Raw genomic sequence first — 14055 nt, forward strand, 5'->3', positions numbered from 1 at the left:
TGGCAGCTGCAGGCTTCAGTCAGTGTGATTACGGTAATGACCCGGGGAGAAATCCCTCTCTCACCTAATTACCCCACTGCGGATATCATCAGGCAGCAGGTTACCCAGTCATACTGTCAGAGACACATATGTACCATGAGTCACAAGCTGAATCCAGTGTGTAAAGGCGGACATTGATGTAAGGAAGGTCATATTTATTCTATTGTGTGATTCTGTTCATTGTAAAAAACAATTAATGAAAAATAGCGATTTCATTATATTTCGATGTGATTAATTGATGAGTAGAGACTGTAAACTTCACAGAGTAATAAACTAACACACGAGAAATGTTAAACATTCTCATTTCAGCAGCTGCTTGTCCCAGGTTTCTATCCAGTCTCCCAATGCCTGTTTCCACAGCGTTATATAGAATGCAGAAATCTCTTGATCTGTAAAAGAAAAACATTTTAAGACCTTGTTGATAAACATGATCCCAAGCTCAGAAGGTGGTGAGCAGTATAATTTCACTAGACAGGGATATGGATCAGAGACAACAAGAAAAAGGAGCTGGAGTAGGCCACTTGGCCCATCTACCTCAATCCACTTTCACAACCTATCCCCACATCCCCTAACTTCCTGACTGCCCAGAACAGTCTCAGGAACTGAGCATCCGCAGATCGCTGCAGTAGAGAATTGTGAAGACATGTTCCCTCACTTCGCTCCTCAATGGCTGCCATTTTTATCCTGAGACTATGGTCTAATGTTCTGCACTCCCCAATCAAGAGAAAGATTGGCCGAGATCTACCAATGTCTGAAACATGAGAGATCAGCCCAAGATCTACGTCCAGACCCAGCGGTGTCCTGGTACCCTGACTTTTGAGGGAATTACCCAGGAAGTTCAAACTCCTGATGGAAAAATTTGGTTCTCCCAGGATCGCTGAGTTAGAGTCCGAGATTTCAGGAAATGTTAGACTGGGAAAATCATAGTCTAACTTGGGTGACTAGGGATCTGATCCCACCAATCACTCACACTGACACCCCCAACTGTAGCCTTGACATTCTGACTACTCCTGACCCTCTGATTTCACTGCCTGACCTGCTGGTTACCCCAGTAACCAACACCACAGCACCCCCCCCGAGCAGGCTAAACACCAACTGTCTAGATCTGACCGAACCCTTAACCCAACTGCTCACTTACCCATCAGCCCACTTCACTCAACCTCCATCTACCACACTACCCACCTACCAGCTCGCTCACATGCCACCTTACCCACTTACTATCCACACATACCCACCTTCCCATTCACTGATAATCATTCTGGATATTGACGTTTGCCCCATGCTGTATGAAGAGGGTATGACTGGCGTTTCCCTAGGCATTGCGGTGGAGTTCTCCAATGGACATTGCGCTCTGCTTATCTGGAGAGGTCAGGCTGAGGAGGCCTGGGTGGAAGTGTGGCGCTGCGTCTGGGCCGGGGAAGTTCAGTTAGAGCAGCAATCCAATGGTGGGTGCCACTTGTGGAGGGTTCAAGCCAGCCAATTAATATTGAGCTAATAGATTTGGAGTTTCCATCTAAACCTCACAGCTCCTCTACACAGCCCCGTAAAACCCCTAGCCCCTCCTCTTCTGACTGAGCTTTTAGTCAGCTGGTCCATGCCAATTTCTGTCTGATTATTTCACTATAAATCCTGATGTTTTCACATCAGGTGCTATATAAATGCAGGTTTTTGTTGTCATTACAATATGCCAGTGCTGATTCTGCGCCCCATTCATTTCTTTTAGCCACTGGAAGTTCACCATTCCGCAACTCGGTAACATACATTGGAATTCTAAAGCAAATCTGATTACACAAGTTGTGTGTCTACACTGGATCTGATTCACACATTTTCATCTTCTCCATTAATAGTATTCTTTAGTTTTGAATATCTCTTAAGTTGCATAAAAACAGGACATTAAATATTCTTAGGCATTGGGAAACTAATTTTCATAATTCCACACATTATAAATTTGACTTCACACTCTCAGATTTCTGCCAAGGAGTTCATTTTGTAATGTTTTTCAATATCAGAGTCAGGGTATTTAATTGGGTTTAAACCCTCAACAAACGTCACTACCACAGAAACTCTGGTCATTGCTGTGCCCACACTGGTTGCCATATCGTCTACGTTACAGCAATAGTTGCCCGCATTGTGTTACCTTTTCAACTAAATTGTTACATTTTGCTTCATTCCCTTTGAAATCTTCGTTAACGTCTAATGTCAAAACCGGAATTCTAGTCAAGTAGTCATAGTGAAGCCTGGAACAAGAACATCGAATAATCAGAGAGTCAATAAGCCAATACAATCAACTCCAAAATTGTCCAAGCCTGGGTATTGTCCAGGTCTTGCTGCATATTGACATGGATTGCCTCAGTATCTGAGGAGTGGCGAATGGTGCTGAACATTGTGCAATCATCAGTGAACATCCCCACTTCTGACCTTATGATGGAGGGAAGGTCATTGATGGAGCAGCTGAAGATGGTTGGGCCTCGGACACCATTCTCAGGGGCTCCTGCAGCTATACAAAACCCCGGTTAGACCCCACTTGGAGCATTGTGAGCAGATCTGGGCACCACACTTTAGGAAGGACATATTGATCTTGGAGGCGGTGCAGCTTAAGTTCATGATATCTGTACTTCAAGGTTTAATTATGAGGAGAGATTCTACAAATTAGACCAGTTTTCGCTAGAATTTAGAAGGTTTATTTGGTCAAAGTCTTCAAACTATTAACAGGAACAGACAGGGTAGGTCAAGATGAACTAATTCCACTGATTGGAGATTCTAGAACTAGGGGGCATAGTCTAAAAATTAGGGCCAGACCATTCAGGAGGGATGTTAGGAAGCAGTGCTACACACAAAGGGTGGTAGTGGTTTATACAACCATAGAACCCTCCAGTGCAGAAAGAGGCCCTTCGGCCCATCAAGTCTGCACCAAACACAATCCCACCCAGGCCCTACCCCCATATATTAAACCCACTAATCCACGCATCCCTGGACACTAAGGGGCAATTTCTTAGCATGGCCAATCAACCTAACCCACACATCTTTGGACTGTGGGAGGAAACCAGAGCACCCGAAGGAAACTGACGCAGACATGAGGAGAATGTGCAAACTCCACACAGACGGTGGCCCGAGCCGGGAATCGAACGCAGGACCCTGGAGCTATGAAGCAGCAGTGCTAACCCACTGTGCTACCGTGCCGCCAAGAGTTTGGAACTCTCTTCCACAAGTGGCAGTTGATTTTAGATCACTTGCTAGTTTTAAATCTGAGATACTTTTTCTGTTAAGCAAAGATATTAAGAGGCACGGGCCTGGGGCAGGTCCATGGAGTTAGGCCAAAGATCAGTCATGATCTCATTCAATGACAAAATAGGCTACAAGGGCTGAATGGCCTGCTCATGCTCCTATCTTCCTACAGTGACAGCCCCAAACCATCACAATCATGAGTATCTCTGAAAAAAGACACATCAAAGCTTTTTGTCTCACAGTCATCAGTAGATTCACAAGAAGATCAAATGTAAATGGAACAATAATTAATACTTCATGAGAGGAGAGAGCCGATTGGTATGGAAGGGCACTCTGATTGGTAGAGGTGTTGCCATAAGATGATTGACAGAAAGGTCTGAGGTGAAGCGGAATTTTATTTTAAACTTTAATGTGCTGTCTGAAAGGGCAGTGGAAACAGATTCAACAGAATTTTCAAAAGGGGAACTGGAGGTACACGTGAAAATACTGAAAAATATGCAGGGGGAATGGTAGAAATCAGATAGAACCAATAAGATAAAATATCATGGGCGGCACAGTGGTTAGCACTGCTACCTCACAGTGCCAGCATCCCAGGTTCAATTCCTGGCTTGGGTCACTGTCTGTGTGGAGTTTGCACATTCTCCCCGTGTCTGCGTGGGGTTTCCTCCGGGTGCTCCGGTTTCCTCTCATAGTCGGAAAGACGTGCTGGTTAGGGTGCATTGGCCGTGCTAAATTCTCTCTCTGTGTACCTGAACGGGCGCCAGAGTGTGGCGACTGGGAGATTTTCACAGTTACTTCATTGCAGTGTTAATGTAAGCCTACTTCAGACACTAATAAATAAAACTTAAAACTTAGATATTTCAAAGAGCTGGCACAGGTATGATGGTTCCAATGGCCTCCTTCTGTGCTGTATGATTTGAACACCCCGACTATTCTATCGATCTCAATGCCCCTGTTGCAATCCCCCGTTGCTGCTGTTTTACCCTACGGCCCTGTCTATGTATTTGTCAGGAGTTTGGATCTAGATTGAGTGGAGTGCTGTTGACATTAACATTCACACTTTGGAAATCAGACACTCGGCAAAACCAGGAGAGAGAAAAGAGTGTTGTTCTTGCCGTGTTGTCCTGTGTTGCAGCCAGCATTCATGTTTAACGTGAAGCTTCTCCAGATACGTCATGGGGATCCCCTTCTCCTCCTGCCGACCTCTCAGTATCAGTCTCTTCATACAGTTCTGCAGAACAAAGAGAAATCCACTTTCTCCATTTCCAACAAATATCTACTCTTCCAAACTCCTCCAGTCTTCACAAATTTCTCTATAAACTCAAAGGCTGAATTGTGCACCAAGTTATCTTTAAATCTCTGTGAACAGGGGTTGAATCTGGAATAAAACCAATGGGATTAAGTGCCTGACTCCACTGACCACAAGATCCCATCTGGAGTAGGTTGCCTCATCCCAACACCCACCAACTCCCCTGCACCCTCCCCCCCAAACCCCTTCTCTAGTAAACTCAATGCCATTGATTGGCCAAAGGAGAGACTTCCACCGACCATCAGGATGAGCTCCCACCTTGGAGAGGTGCTAGCCAATCAGATTGGCTGCCAGCTCTTCAGTCCCAGTGGCCTGTAGAGGCAATGCAGGGATCTGCCTGGAGCAAAATCCCAGGAAAGGTAAAAGGCAGGGCTTCCATTGCAGGGAGGGTGGGCAAGGATTGGGAATGGGGGGAGGGGTGGTGAGGGAGAGCGGGGGGGGCAGGGACATCAGGGTTGGTGAGAGGGGGTGGGCTGGAGGAGAATGGGCTGGAGGGGAGGAGGAGGAAATCCTGAGGTCTCAAGGAGTATGCCCCCAAGCTTCTGGTGCAAGTGCCACCAGGTCCCTGAGGCACCCATCTCTAAAATGAACTCTGTTGTTCACTTTTGGGTTTACTGCCTGATCTGTCTTCAGCCTGCCCATAGGCTGCCATTGCACTGGTACTGAGGGAGTGCCGCACTGCCAGAGGGTCAGTGCTGAGGGAGTGCCGCACTGTCAGAGGGTCAGTGTTGAGGGAGTGCCGCACTGTCAGAGGGTCAGTGCTGAGGGAGTGCCACACTGTCGGAGGGTCAGTACTGAGGGAGTGCTGCACTGTCAGAGAGTCAAAACTGACAGAGTGCCACATTGTCAGAGGATTGGCAGTGAGGGGGTGCCGCACTGTCAGAGATGTCTGGAATTCTCCAACCTTGCCTGTGGCTAGGATTCTCCGTTCCCACTGCAGCGAATGGAGATTTAGCTAAGTGCCATAGTTTTGGTTCTCACTGGCAGTGGCAGCAGAATGTGTAGGACTGGAAAATCCCGGCTGGTATCTGTTAGGTGAAACCTTTCTCCCTGAGCCTTCGTATTCCCGTGTAGTGTTGGATTGGAGTGATGTGCGATCCACACGCACACTCCCTTCCCTCAAGGACATTGGTGAAAATGATGGGATTGAATCCAGAAATTTTGATTGGTGAACTTTCCATCAATGACTGGGTTTACTGAGGTCAGCCTTGCCCCGCACTATGATGGGCACAATCTCTGGACTAGCAGGTCAATCACTGGCGACAAACAATCAGATAATCTCACCTCGGGGGTCACTCGAAGATAGATGATGCCGTCGAGTTCGATGTTTTTGCCAAAGCAGCTGTGTATCCAGCTGTGCCAATCCTGATACATAATCCACTCAGTCTCACTGATACAACCCGACTCGTACAAGTTGGAAGCAAAGACGTATCTGTCATTGAAGATACAAAAGTCTGAGGTCACGTACCGACCGACTCAAGAACAGCTTCTTCCCTGCTGCTGCCAGGCTTTTGAATGGACCTACCTCACATTAAGTTGATCTTTCTCTACACCCTCGCTATGACTGTAACACTACATTCTGCACTCTCTCCTTTCCTTCTCTATGAACGGTATAGCGCGCAAGAAACAATACTTTTCACTGTATCCCAATACGTGTGACAATAATAAATCAAATCGGATTAAATTCAGATGTAGTGTAATATTAATTGTCCTGTTTGCCATCGATGCTGCACTGCTTAAGTCAGAGATTTCCATCATATTGATATGCCACAGGAACAAGCTCCTTGGGCCATCTGCTCCGTGCGTCACAGGAACCCCCTGCCCCTCTTCTCCATCTCCCCTCTCAACATAACCAGCTTTTCCTTTCTCCCTCATGTGTTTATTATCTTTTCCTACCTAAGCATTAGCACGGATGGGCAGGATTTCCAGCTGTTTAAAATAGAGTAAAATAAAGTTAAGGTTTATTTATTAGTGCCACAACTAGGCTTACATTAACACTGCAATGAAGTTACTGGGAAAATCCCCTAGTTGCCACACTCCGGCTCCTGTTCGGGTACACTGAGGGAGAATTTAGCACAGCCAATGAACCTAACCAGCACATATTTCGGACTGTGGGAGGAAACTGGAGCACCTGGAGGAAACCCACGCAGACATGGGGAGAACATGCAAACTCCACACAGACAGTGACCCAAACTGGGAATCGAACCCAGGTCACTGGCACTGTGAGGCAGCAGTACTAACCACCGTGCCACCCTGATCATGCCCGATCCTGCTGCTGATGTTCCCCAGCGGTAGAGGGTGTGAGCAATGGGACACACCATTGTTGGTGGTGGGGCCGGACCTGCTGGCCAATGGCAGGCTCGCTCTGCCATCATAAAACACGCTGCCCAATGTTACTGTCAATGAATAACTTCCAATCCTTGTTGCTTCCTCCAATTTCTTCCGGCCCTTGAAGCTGCAGCCTCGTTCTCCCCTGGGTGGCCATTCCCCTTGTTTCTCCCTGAATTACGAGTTCAGCTAGCTATTCCCAACCATGAGTGGGAGAATGTTACCCAATTCTAGCCTGATTTCCTCGCGTACAAGCAAGTGCACAGTGATCACAGATGGAGCGAATGGTATTCGAGATGGGCTATCTCAGGCAGCTTTGTGTCCCTGAGTCCAGCACTAATTCAAACCTACAACTGCTTCTGATGCTGATACAAAGAAAGAAAGACTTGCATTTGTATAGCGCCTTTCACAAACTCACGGGTCGGAATTTTCCAGCTGCGCCAGCAAGGATGGAGAATTTGGCACTCAGCCGAATCTCCGTTCACTGCAGCGGGACTGGAGAATCTCACTGACGTGAAAGGGTTGCAAAATGCCCCAAGTGCTTTACATTCAATGAAATACTTATGAAGTCCAGACACCCTTGTAATGGAGCAAACACAACAGCAAATTCAAACACAGCAAGATCCCACAGGCAGCCTCATGACGTTGTAATAATCATTTTAGTGATGATGTTTAAGGTGTAAGGATTATCCAGGACACCAGGAGAGAATTCCTCCCCCAGTTCTTCCTTGATTTAGTATCATGGGATCCATTGAAGCGCCCAAGAGTGAGAAGTCTCACAACACCAGGTTAAAGTCCAACAGGATTATTTGGAATCACGAGCTTTCGGAGCACTGCTCCTTCAGCACCACTCACCTGATGAAGGAGCGGCGTTCCAAAAGCTTGTGCTACCAAATAAACCTGTAGGACTTTAACTTAGTGTTGTGAGACTTCTTACTGTGCCCACCCCAGTCCAACGCCAGCACGTCCACATCATGACCACCCACGAGGCCTGACTTCATGTTTTAGTGTTTTATCTGAAAGATGGCACGTGTTTTAGTGCAGCACTCTGCTGGAGCTGGGAGTGTCAGAACGGAATCTGTTGCACCTTTCTGGAGTGGGAGTTGAACCAACAAAGAGGTGAGAGTGTTACCCACTGAGCCAGGGCTGGCATTGCTACACTCAGCGCGTGAGAAACAGAGAAATGATGATGGAATATTCGGGAAACGTCGTTACCTGTCACTGTAGAGAGATCGCTCAAAGAACTGAACTGGATGGACAGAATCCTTCACCCGGTCGCTGAGGGCTTTAAGCTGCGAGCGGACCCGGCTCAAACAGGCGTAATTCTGGAATGTGTAGGACCAGCGTTCTGGTTTATCGTACATCATCTGTAGGAGGTTTCCTCCACTCTTTTGTGATGCCGTCAGCTCCTACATCCAAGCAACACGGAGTTAGGGTTAAAGTAACATGACCATGAATCATGAGGCACACGCCACAAAACATAAAACCATTGTGAAACTTTCTTTGACAAGAAACATAGAAACATAGAAGATAGGAGCAGGGAGGAGGCCATTCGGCCCTTTGAGCCTGTCCCACCATTCATTACGATCATGGCTGATCATCCAACTCAATAGCCTAATCCTGCTTTCTCCCCATAACCTTTGATCCCATTCACCCCAAGTGCTATATCCAGCCGCCTCTTGAATACATTCGATGTTTTGGCATCAACTACTTCCTGTGGGAACGAATTCCACAGGCTCACCGGGTGAAGAAATGTCTCCTCACCTCCGTCCTAAATGGTTTACCCCCAATCCTCAGGCTGTGACCCCTGGTTCTGGACTCTCCCCCACCATTGGGAACATCCTCCCTGCATCCACCCTGTCCGGTCCTGTTAGAATTTTATAAGTCTCTAACAGATCCCCCTTATTCATCTGAACTCCAGTGAAAAATATCCCAACCTAGTCAATCTCTCCTCATACGTCAGTCCTGCCATCCCGGGAATTAGCAGAAGGACTTGAAGTGAGTCCAGAAACATTCAGTCCCCAAAACCAATGTTCCTTTGCTAGTGTGGTTGGTGAGATTGGGAGATGGGAAAACTCTGACAGTTTATTCTCCTGCCTGGACACTGTCCTTCAATGAGATAGTAAACTCCCGCAAGATGGACATTAAAAAAAACCCCATGGCTGCTATTTTAAACATAGAAGCTTCGAAGAAACGAGCTGGAGTCAGCCATTCAACCCATTTTGTCTGCTCTGTTGTTCATTATGGTCATGACTGATCATCCAACTCAATAGTTTAATCCCGCCTTCCCCCCGTATCCTTTGGTACTTGCCCTAAGTGCTTGGGGATCACGTAACTATTTAAAGTAGAACAAAGGATTTTCTCCCCAGTGTCCTGGCCGATATTCCTCAACATCACCCCACAGTTGCTGTTTGTGAGATTTTTCCATTCTGCACATTGCCTGCCCTGTGTTAAAACCAAGAGGGCACTTCACTGGAACTTCATTGGCTGAAGAGCATTTTGGGGTATCCTGAGGTCCTGAAAGGTGCTATATAAATGTAAATTCTTTCATTGTTTGTCCCTACTGAAGAGTGACACTCAATGGGAGATCTGATCAGAACCAGTGCAGAATCTCCAACCAAATACTCTCCCTTACCTCCTCGAATGAAGGAGATGGAGGAAAATGCAAGACCCTTACATTATGAATTAACCCTTACATTATGAAATTAATCGTCAGTATTGAATGAATCTGCAAAGTTCTCAGATACAGGATCAGCTGACAAAGGCTCAGCAACCCATTCCGAAATTCCCTAAACCCAGACCGATTACTGGGAGAATGGCCTACAGACAGGGATTGAGGGTTAACTGCCCAAACATTAGCTGCTTTCCCCCCACAATACCTGACTGGGGGCAGGATATTTTTCCACTGATGGTATGTGGGCAGTACAGGAGTACAGTAGTTCGCACTGCTGCTTCACAATGTAAAGGACCCACCCACGTTCGATTCCCAGCTTGGGTGACCATGTGGAATTTGCATGTTCTTCCCGTGTCTGCATGGGTTTCCTTTGGATGCTTCGGTTTCCTCCCACAGTCCAAAGATGTGCAGGTTAGGTGGATTGGGCGATGCTAAATTGCCCCTTCATAGAATGATTGAATTCCGATGGTGCAGGAAAAGGCCATTCAGTCCATCGAGTCTGCACTGACAACAATGTCACCCAGGCCCTAACCCCGTAACCCCAGGTATTTACCTTGCTAATTCCCTTAATCTATACATCTTTCAATGCTAAGGGGCAATTTAGCCTGGCCAATCAACCTAACCCACACATCTTTGGACTGTGGGAGGAAACCGGAGCATCCGAAGGAAACCCATGCAGACACGGGGAGAATGTGCAGATTCCACACAGTCACCCGAGGCCGGAATTGAACCCAGGTCCCTGGTGCTGTGAGGCAGCAGTACTAACAATGTGCCAGTATGCTATCCATGATGTGTAGGTTATGGGGATGAGTGGGTTGAATTCAGGGGTGGTTGAGCAGTCTGTCCCTCCCCCCAGGTACCCACCCAACCCCTCATCCCCCACAATATCCAGTCCTCACTTCAGTCCTAAATGGTGTGGAAATAAAAGGTCTCTTACCTCTGAGTCTTCTTTTTCAGTTTGTACATTGCACCAGCGAGCAATGGGCTCAGCTACAACATCCCAGTCATCACTGGCCTGTCCCAGTATCTGAACCAGCGTGGATTTGCCTGCGGCTGTAGATAAATTTTTTAAAAAGCATCAAACTGTGACAGCTCTCGAGTTACCAAGGCAATTCCAAAACAAAATCCATTTGAAAAGGAGAAACTTGCAGGGCGACTAATTGGACAGTTCATTCAAAGGACCAACCCAGGTATGATGGGCTGAATGGCCTCCTCCTGCTTCTGTTTCTTGTGCTGTGTTCTTGTGTTGTGTATGTGTTCTTTCTGGTTGTATCACAGCTTGGTGTGGTGGCTGTTCTGCCCAAGGCTGCAAGGAACTACAAAGGGTTGTGAACATAGCCCAATCCATCACACAAACCAGCCTCCCATCCATTGACTGTCTACACTTCCCGCTGCCTCGGGAAAAGCAGCCAGCATAATCAAGGATCTCAAACCCCAGACACTCTCTTCCACCAGAGAAAGAGATATAAAAGTCCAAAGTCACATAACAACCAATTCAAGAACAGCTTCTTCCCTGCTGCTATCAGACTTACTTTCCATCAAGTTGATCTTTCTTTAAACCCTAGCTATGACTAACACTACATTCTGCACCCTCTCCTTGCCTTCCCTATGAAGAGTATGTTTCACCTGTATAGCAAAGAAAAAACAAAGCTTTTCATTGTGTACTAATGTGACAATAATAAATCAAATCAAGTAGAAAAATATCAATTCAATCCAATTTATTGCTCCTGGAATGATTTAGTGTTGTGTACGTGTGAAAATAACAGAGTCTAAGTTTTAAGGATAAAGTGGGTTTGGGGAATCCGCCCCCACTGATTCCAGCAGACCTGAATTATAGAATCCCTACAGTGCAGAAGAGACCATTCGACCCATCAGGTCTGCACTAGCTCTCTGATAGAGTGTCTCACCCGGACCCTCTCCCCTGCCCTATCCCTCTACCCCCACATTACTCTAATGAGCATTGATTGGCAGACGGTGAGACGTCTTCTCCCTACTCTGGAGTAAATCCCGCCTCTGAGTGCTGCTGGCCAATCTGATTGGTCAGGAGCTCTCCATTCTCTCCAGGCACAGCGCTGCAGTGGCCGGAAGAGGCACTGCAGGAGGCTGCCTGTCACCAAAGCCCAGGGAACCAGAGGACCGGGGAGTGGAAGGGGTCTCAGGGCAGTGGGAATGCCTGGGCAGTTACAAATGGGGTGATCAGGGTCTCAGGCGGTTTCTGATGGCAATACACCCCGTTGTTCCTGCCCGGGATCCAACCTTGTTTCCTCCCACAGTCCAATGACGTGTGGGTTAGGTTGATTGACCATGGTAAATGGAGCCAAGGGGATTAGCAGGGTAAATACATGGGGTTACAGGGATGGGACCTGGGTGGGATTGTTGTCAATGCAGGCTCGATGGGTCGAATGGCTTCTTTCTGCACTGTAGGGATTCTACGATTCGATTATTCAATGATGAGTTTCCCTTCTCGAGCCGTTGCCCCTTCACCAGCCTAAATTTGAGGCTCGGTGGGAAAGGGCCATTAGTGACCACATGATGTTTTAACTGGGGAAAGGGTGGGCTTCCCCTGCTTTATCAAACAACCATCAGATTGCAGTGGGTGGGGTCTGGGAGGAGAATTCCTCTGTGCAATTTCACACAACAGCCTCCTCCGCCCCACCTTCATACACCCCACCTGACTACAGCTGCTGGAGGCAGCGTTAAATCCTGGACAGAGTCATAGAGGTTCTACAGCATGGAAACAGGCCCTTCGGCCCAACTTGTCCATGCCAGTCAGTTTGGATGGGAGGAGTATGGCGCCTAGGCAGCTGGAAGCCTGGCTACCAAAGGTCAAACAATTAGAACTGGGAAGACTTGCAGGGCAGAATTGGAGGAGCGCAGAGGTTTGAGTGGGTCACGGGGCTGGAGGCCGTTACAGAGATATGGAGGGGCCGGTCCACGGGGAGATTTGAAAGTGAGATTGAGAAATTTAACACTGGATTGAGATTCAATAGGTCAGGCAGGACATGGGGCAATATAAGTGAGGGGAGATTGGTGCAAGTTAGAGTCCTGGGGGATTGTAGGACTGAAGGATGTGTAGAACTCAACCTGACCCTTTGGGATTCACTTCCCCAGAGAGGGAGGGAAAGGGTTGAGATAATATTCAGAGTCCCATTTTTAATTTTGAATTTGTGTCTTGATAAACAGATTGTTGTGAAACAAAGCTTTTGTATTTCACAAGAGGGGACTTAGAACATAAGAAATAGGAGCAGAATTAGGCCATCTAGCCCTTCGAGCCTGCCCTGCCATTCAATAAGATCATGGTTGATCTGAAGTGGATCAGTTGCACTTGCCCTTTAAATACCAGGAGTATTAAAGCATCTTGCTTCCTCCTCAGTGTCTGAAATTCAGATTGTGGATGAGGATCGTAGCAATACAGGGACTGAATAAAACAGGACTTAAATTGCAGATGGTTGCAGAGTTATCGAGCTCTCCCTGCAGGGGCTAATGCTCTGCTTTATAGGCAGCCCCCTGCATACTAAAGAAGCTCCATTGTCTGACTGCACAAAGCTCCACTGTCACTCACCTATATTCCCCTCGATGGAGACTTTCCTGGGCTTGACGCTGCTAGGCTGGTGTCTGCTCCTTTTGCTGGGGGGAACCGCCATGGTCTGGGCTGGTGCTGAAAACGAGAGTGTGAGTGGTGGTTGTGACCTGCTGCCTGCTTTGCTCGCTTCCCCCTCTGTGCACCGAGGCAGCTGGGTTAGTGAGAGTTAGTGACAGGAAGCACTCTCTCTCTCTCACACATTCATTCATTCATTCTGCAGCCGCTCGGTGCGTGCCTGTGATTTCAGGAAGTCATAGCAACAGCTTTGCTGCTACCTACCCCGGTGCGTCCGCATTGAGGATCTTACAGCTCACACTCATTTCTAGAAATTCATTGCCATCTGAGAAACAGCTGCAGCAGCATGTGTTCACACCGTATCTTTAACACTATTAAACAAAGTAAGAAGTCTGACAAGACCAAAGACGGGCGGGTTAGGTTGATTGGCCATGCTAAATTAACCCTATGTCTAAATTAATCCTAGTAACTCTAGGGGATTAGCAGGGTAAATATGTGGGGTTGTGGGAATAGGGCCTTGGTGGGATTGTGGTCAGTGCGGACTTGATGGGCCAAATGGCCTCCTTCTGCACTATAGGGATTCTATGAACACCAGGTTAAAATCCAACAGGCTTATTTGGAATCACAAGCTTTCGGAGCGTTGCTCCTTCATCAGGAGAGTGGAGAAGTGAGGTTCACAAACACGGCATATATAGACACAGACACAATTGCAAGATAATGGTTGGAATGCGAGTCTTTTCAGGTAATCAAATCTTTACAGGTACAGACAATGTGAGTGAAGAGAGGGATAATCACAGGTTAAAGAGGCGTGAATTGTCTCAAGCCAGGACTGTTAGTAGGATTTTGCAAACCCGGGCAAGTCATGGGGGTTACAGATAGTGC

The 14055-nt window shown here is 47.3% G+C and overlaps 1 protein-coding gene across 1 annotated transcript; it reads right to left on the reverse strand.

Moving 5' to 3' along the window:
* Window positions 1-255: 255 nt before the first annotated feature.
* Window positions 256-13219, reverse strand: LOC145350887 (deoxycytidine kinase-like). Its single transcript, XM_080200314.1, has 7 exons — window positions 13138-13219; window positions 10513-10628; window positions 8117-8310; window positions 5858-6005; window positions 4380-4495; window positions 2177-2276; window positions 256-428 (listed from the first exon to the last, which is right to left on the reverse strand). Exons 1-7 carry the CDS (start codon window positions 13217-13219, stop codon window positions 402-404), a joined length of 783 nt encoding a protein of 260 aa, XP_080056440.1. The 3' UTR covers window positions 256-401.
* Between the last annotated feature and the right edge of the window lie 836 nt (window positions 13220-14055).

This window comes from Carcharhinus amblyrhynchos, chromosome 1 (assembly GCF_965287045.1).
Source record: "Carcharhinus amblyrhynchos chromosome 1, sCarAmb.v2.hapA, whole genome shotgun sequence".
Taxonomy (NCBI): domain Eukaryota; kingdom Metazoa; phylum Chordata; class Chondrichthyes; order Carcharhiniformes; family Carcharhinidae; genus Carcharhinus; species Carcharhinus amblyrhynchos.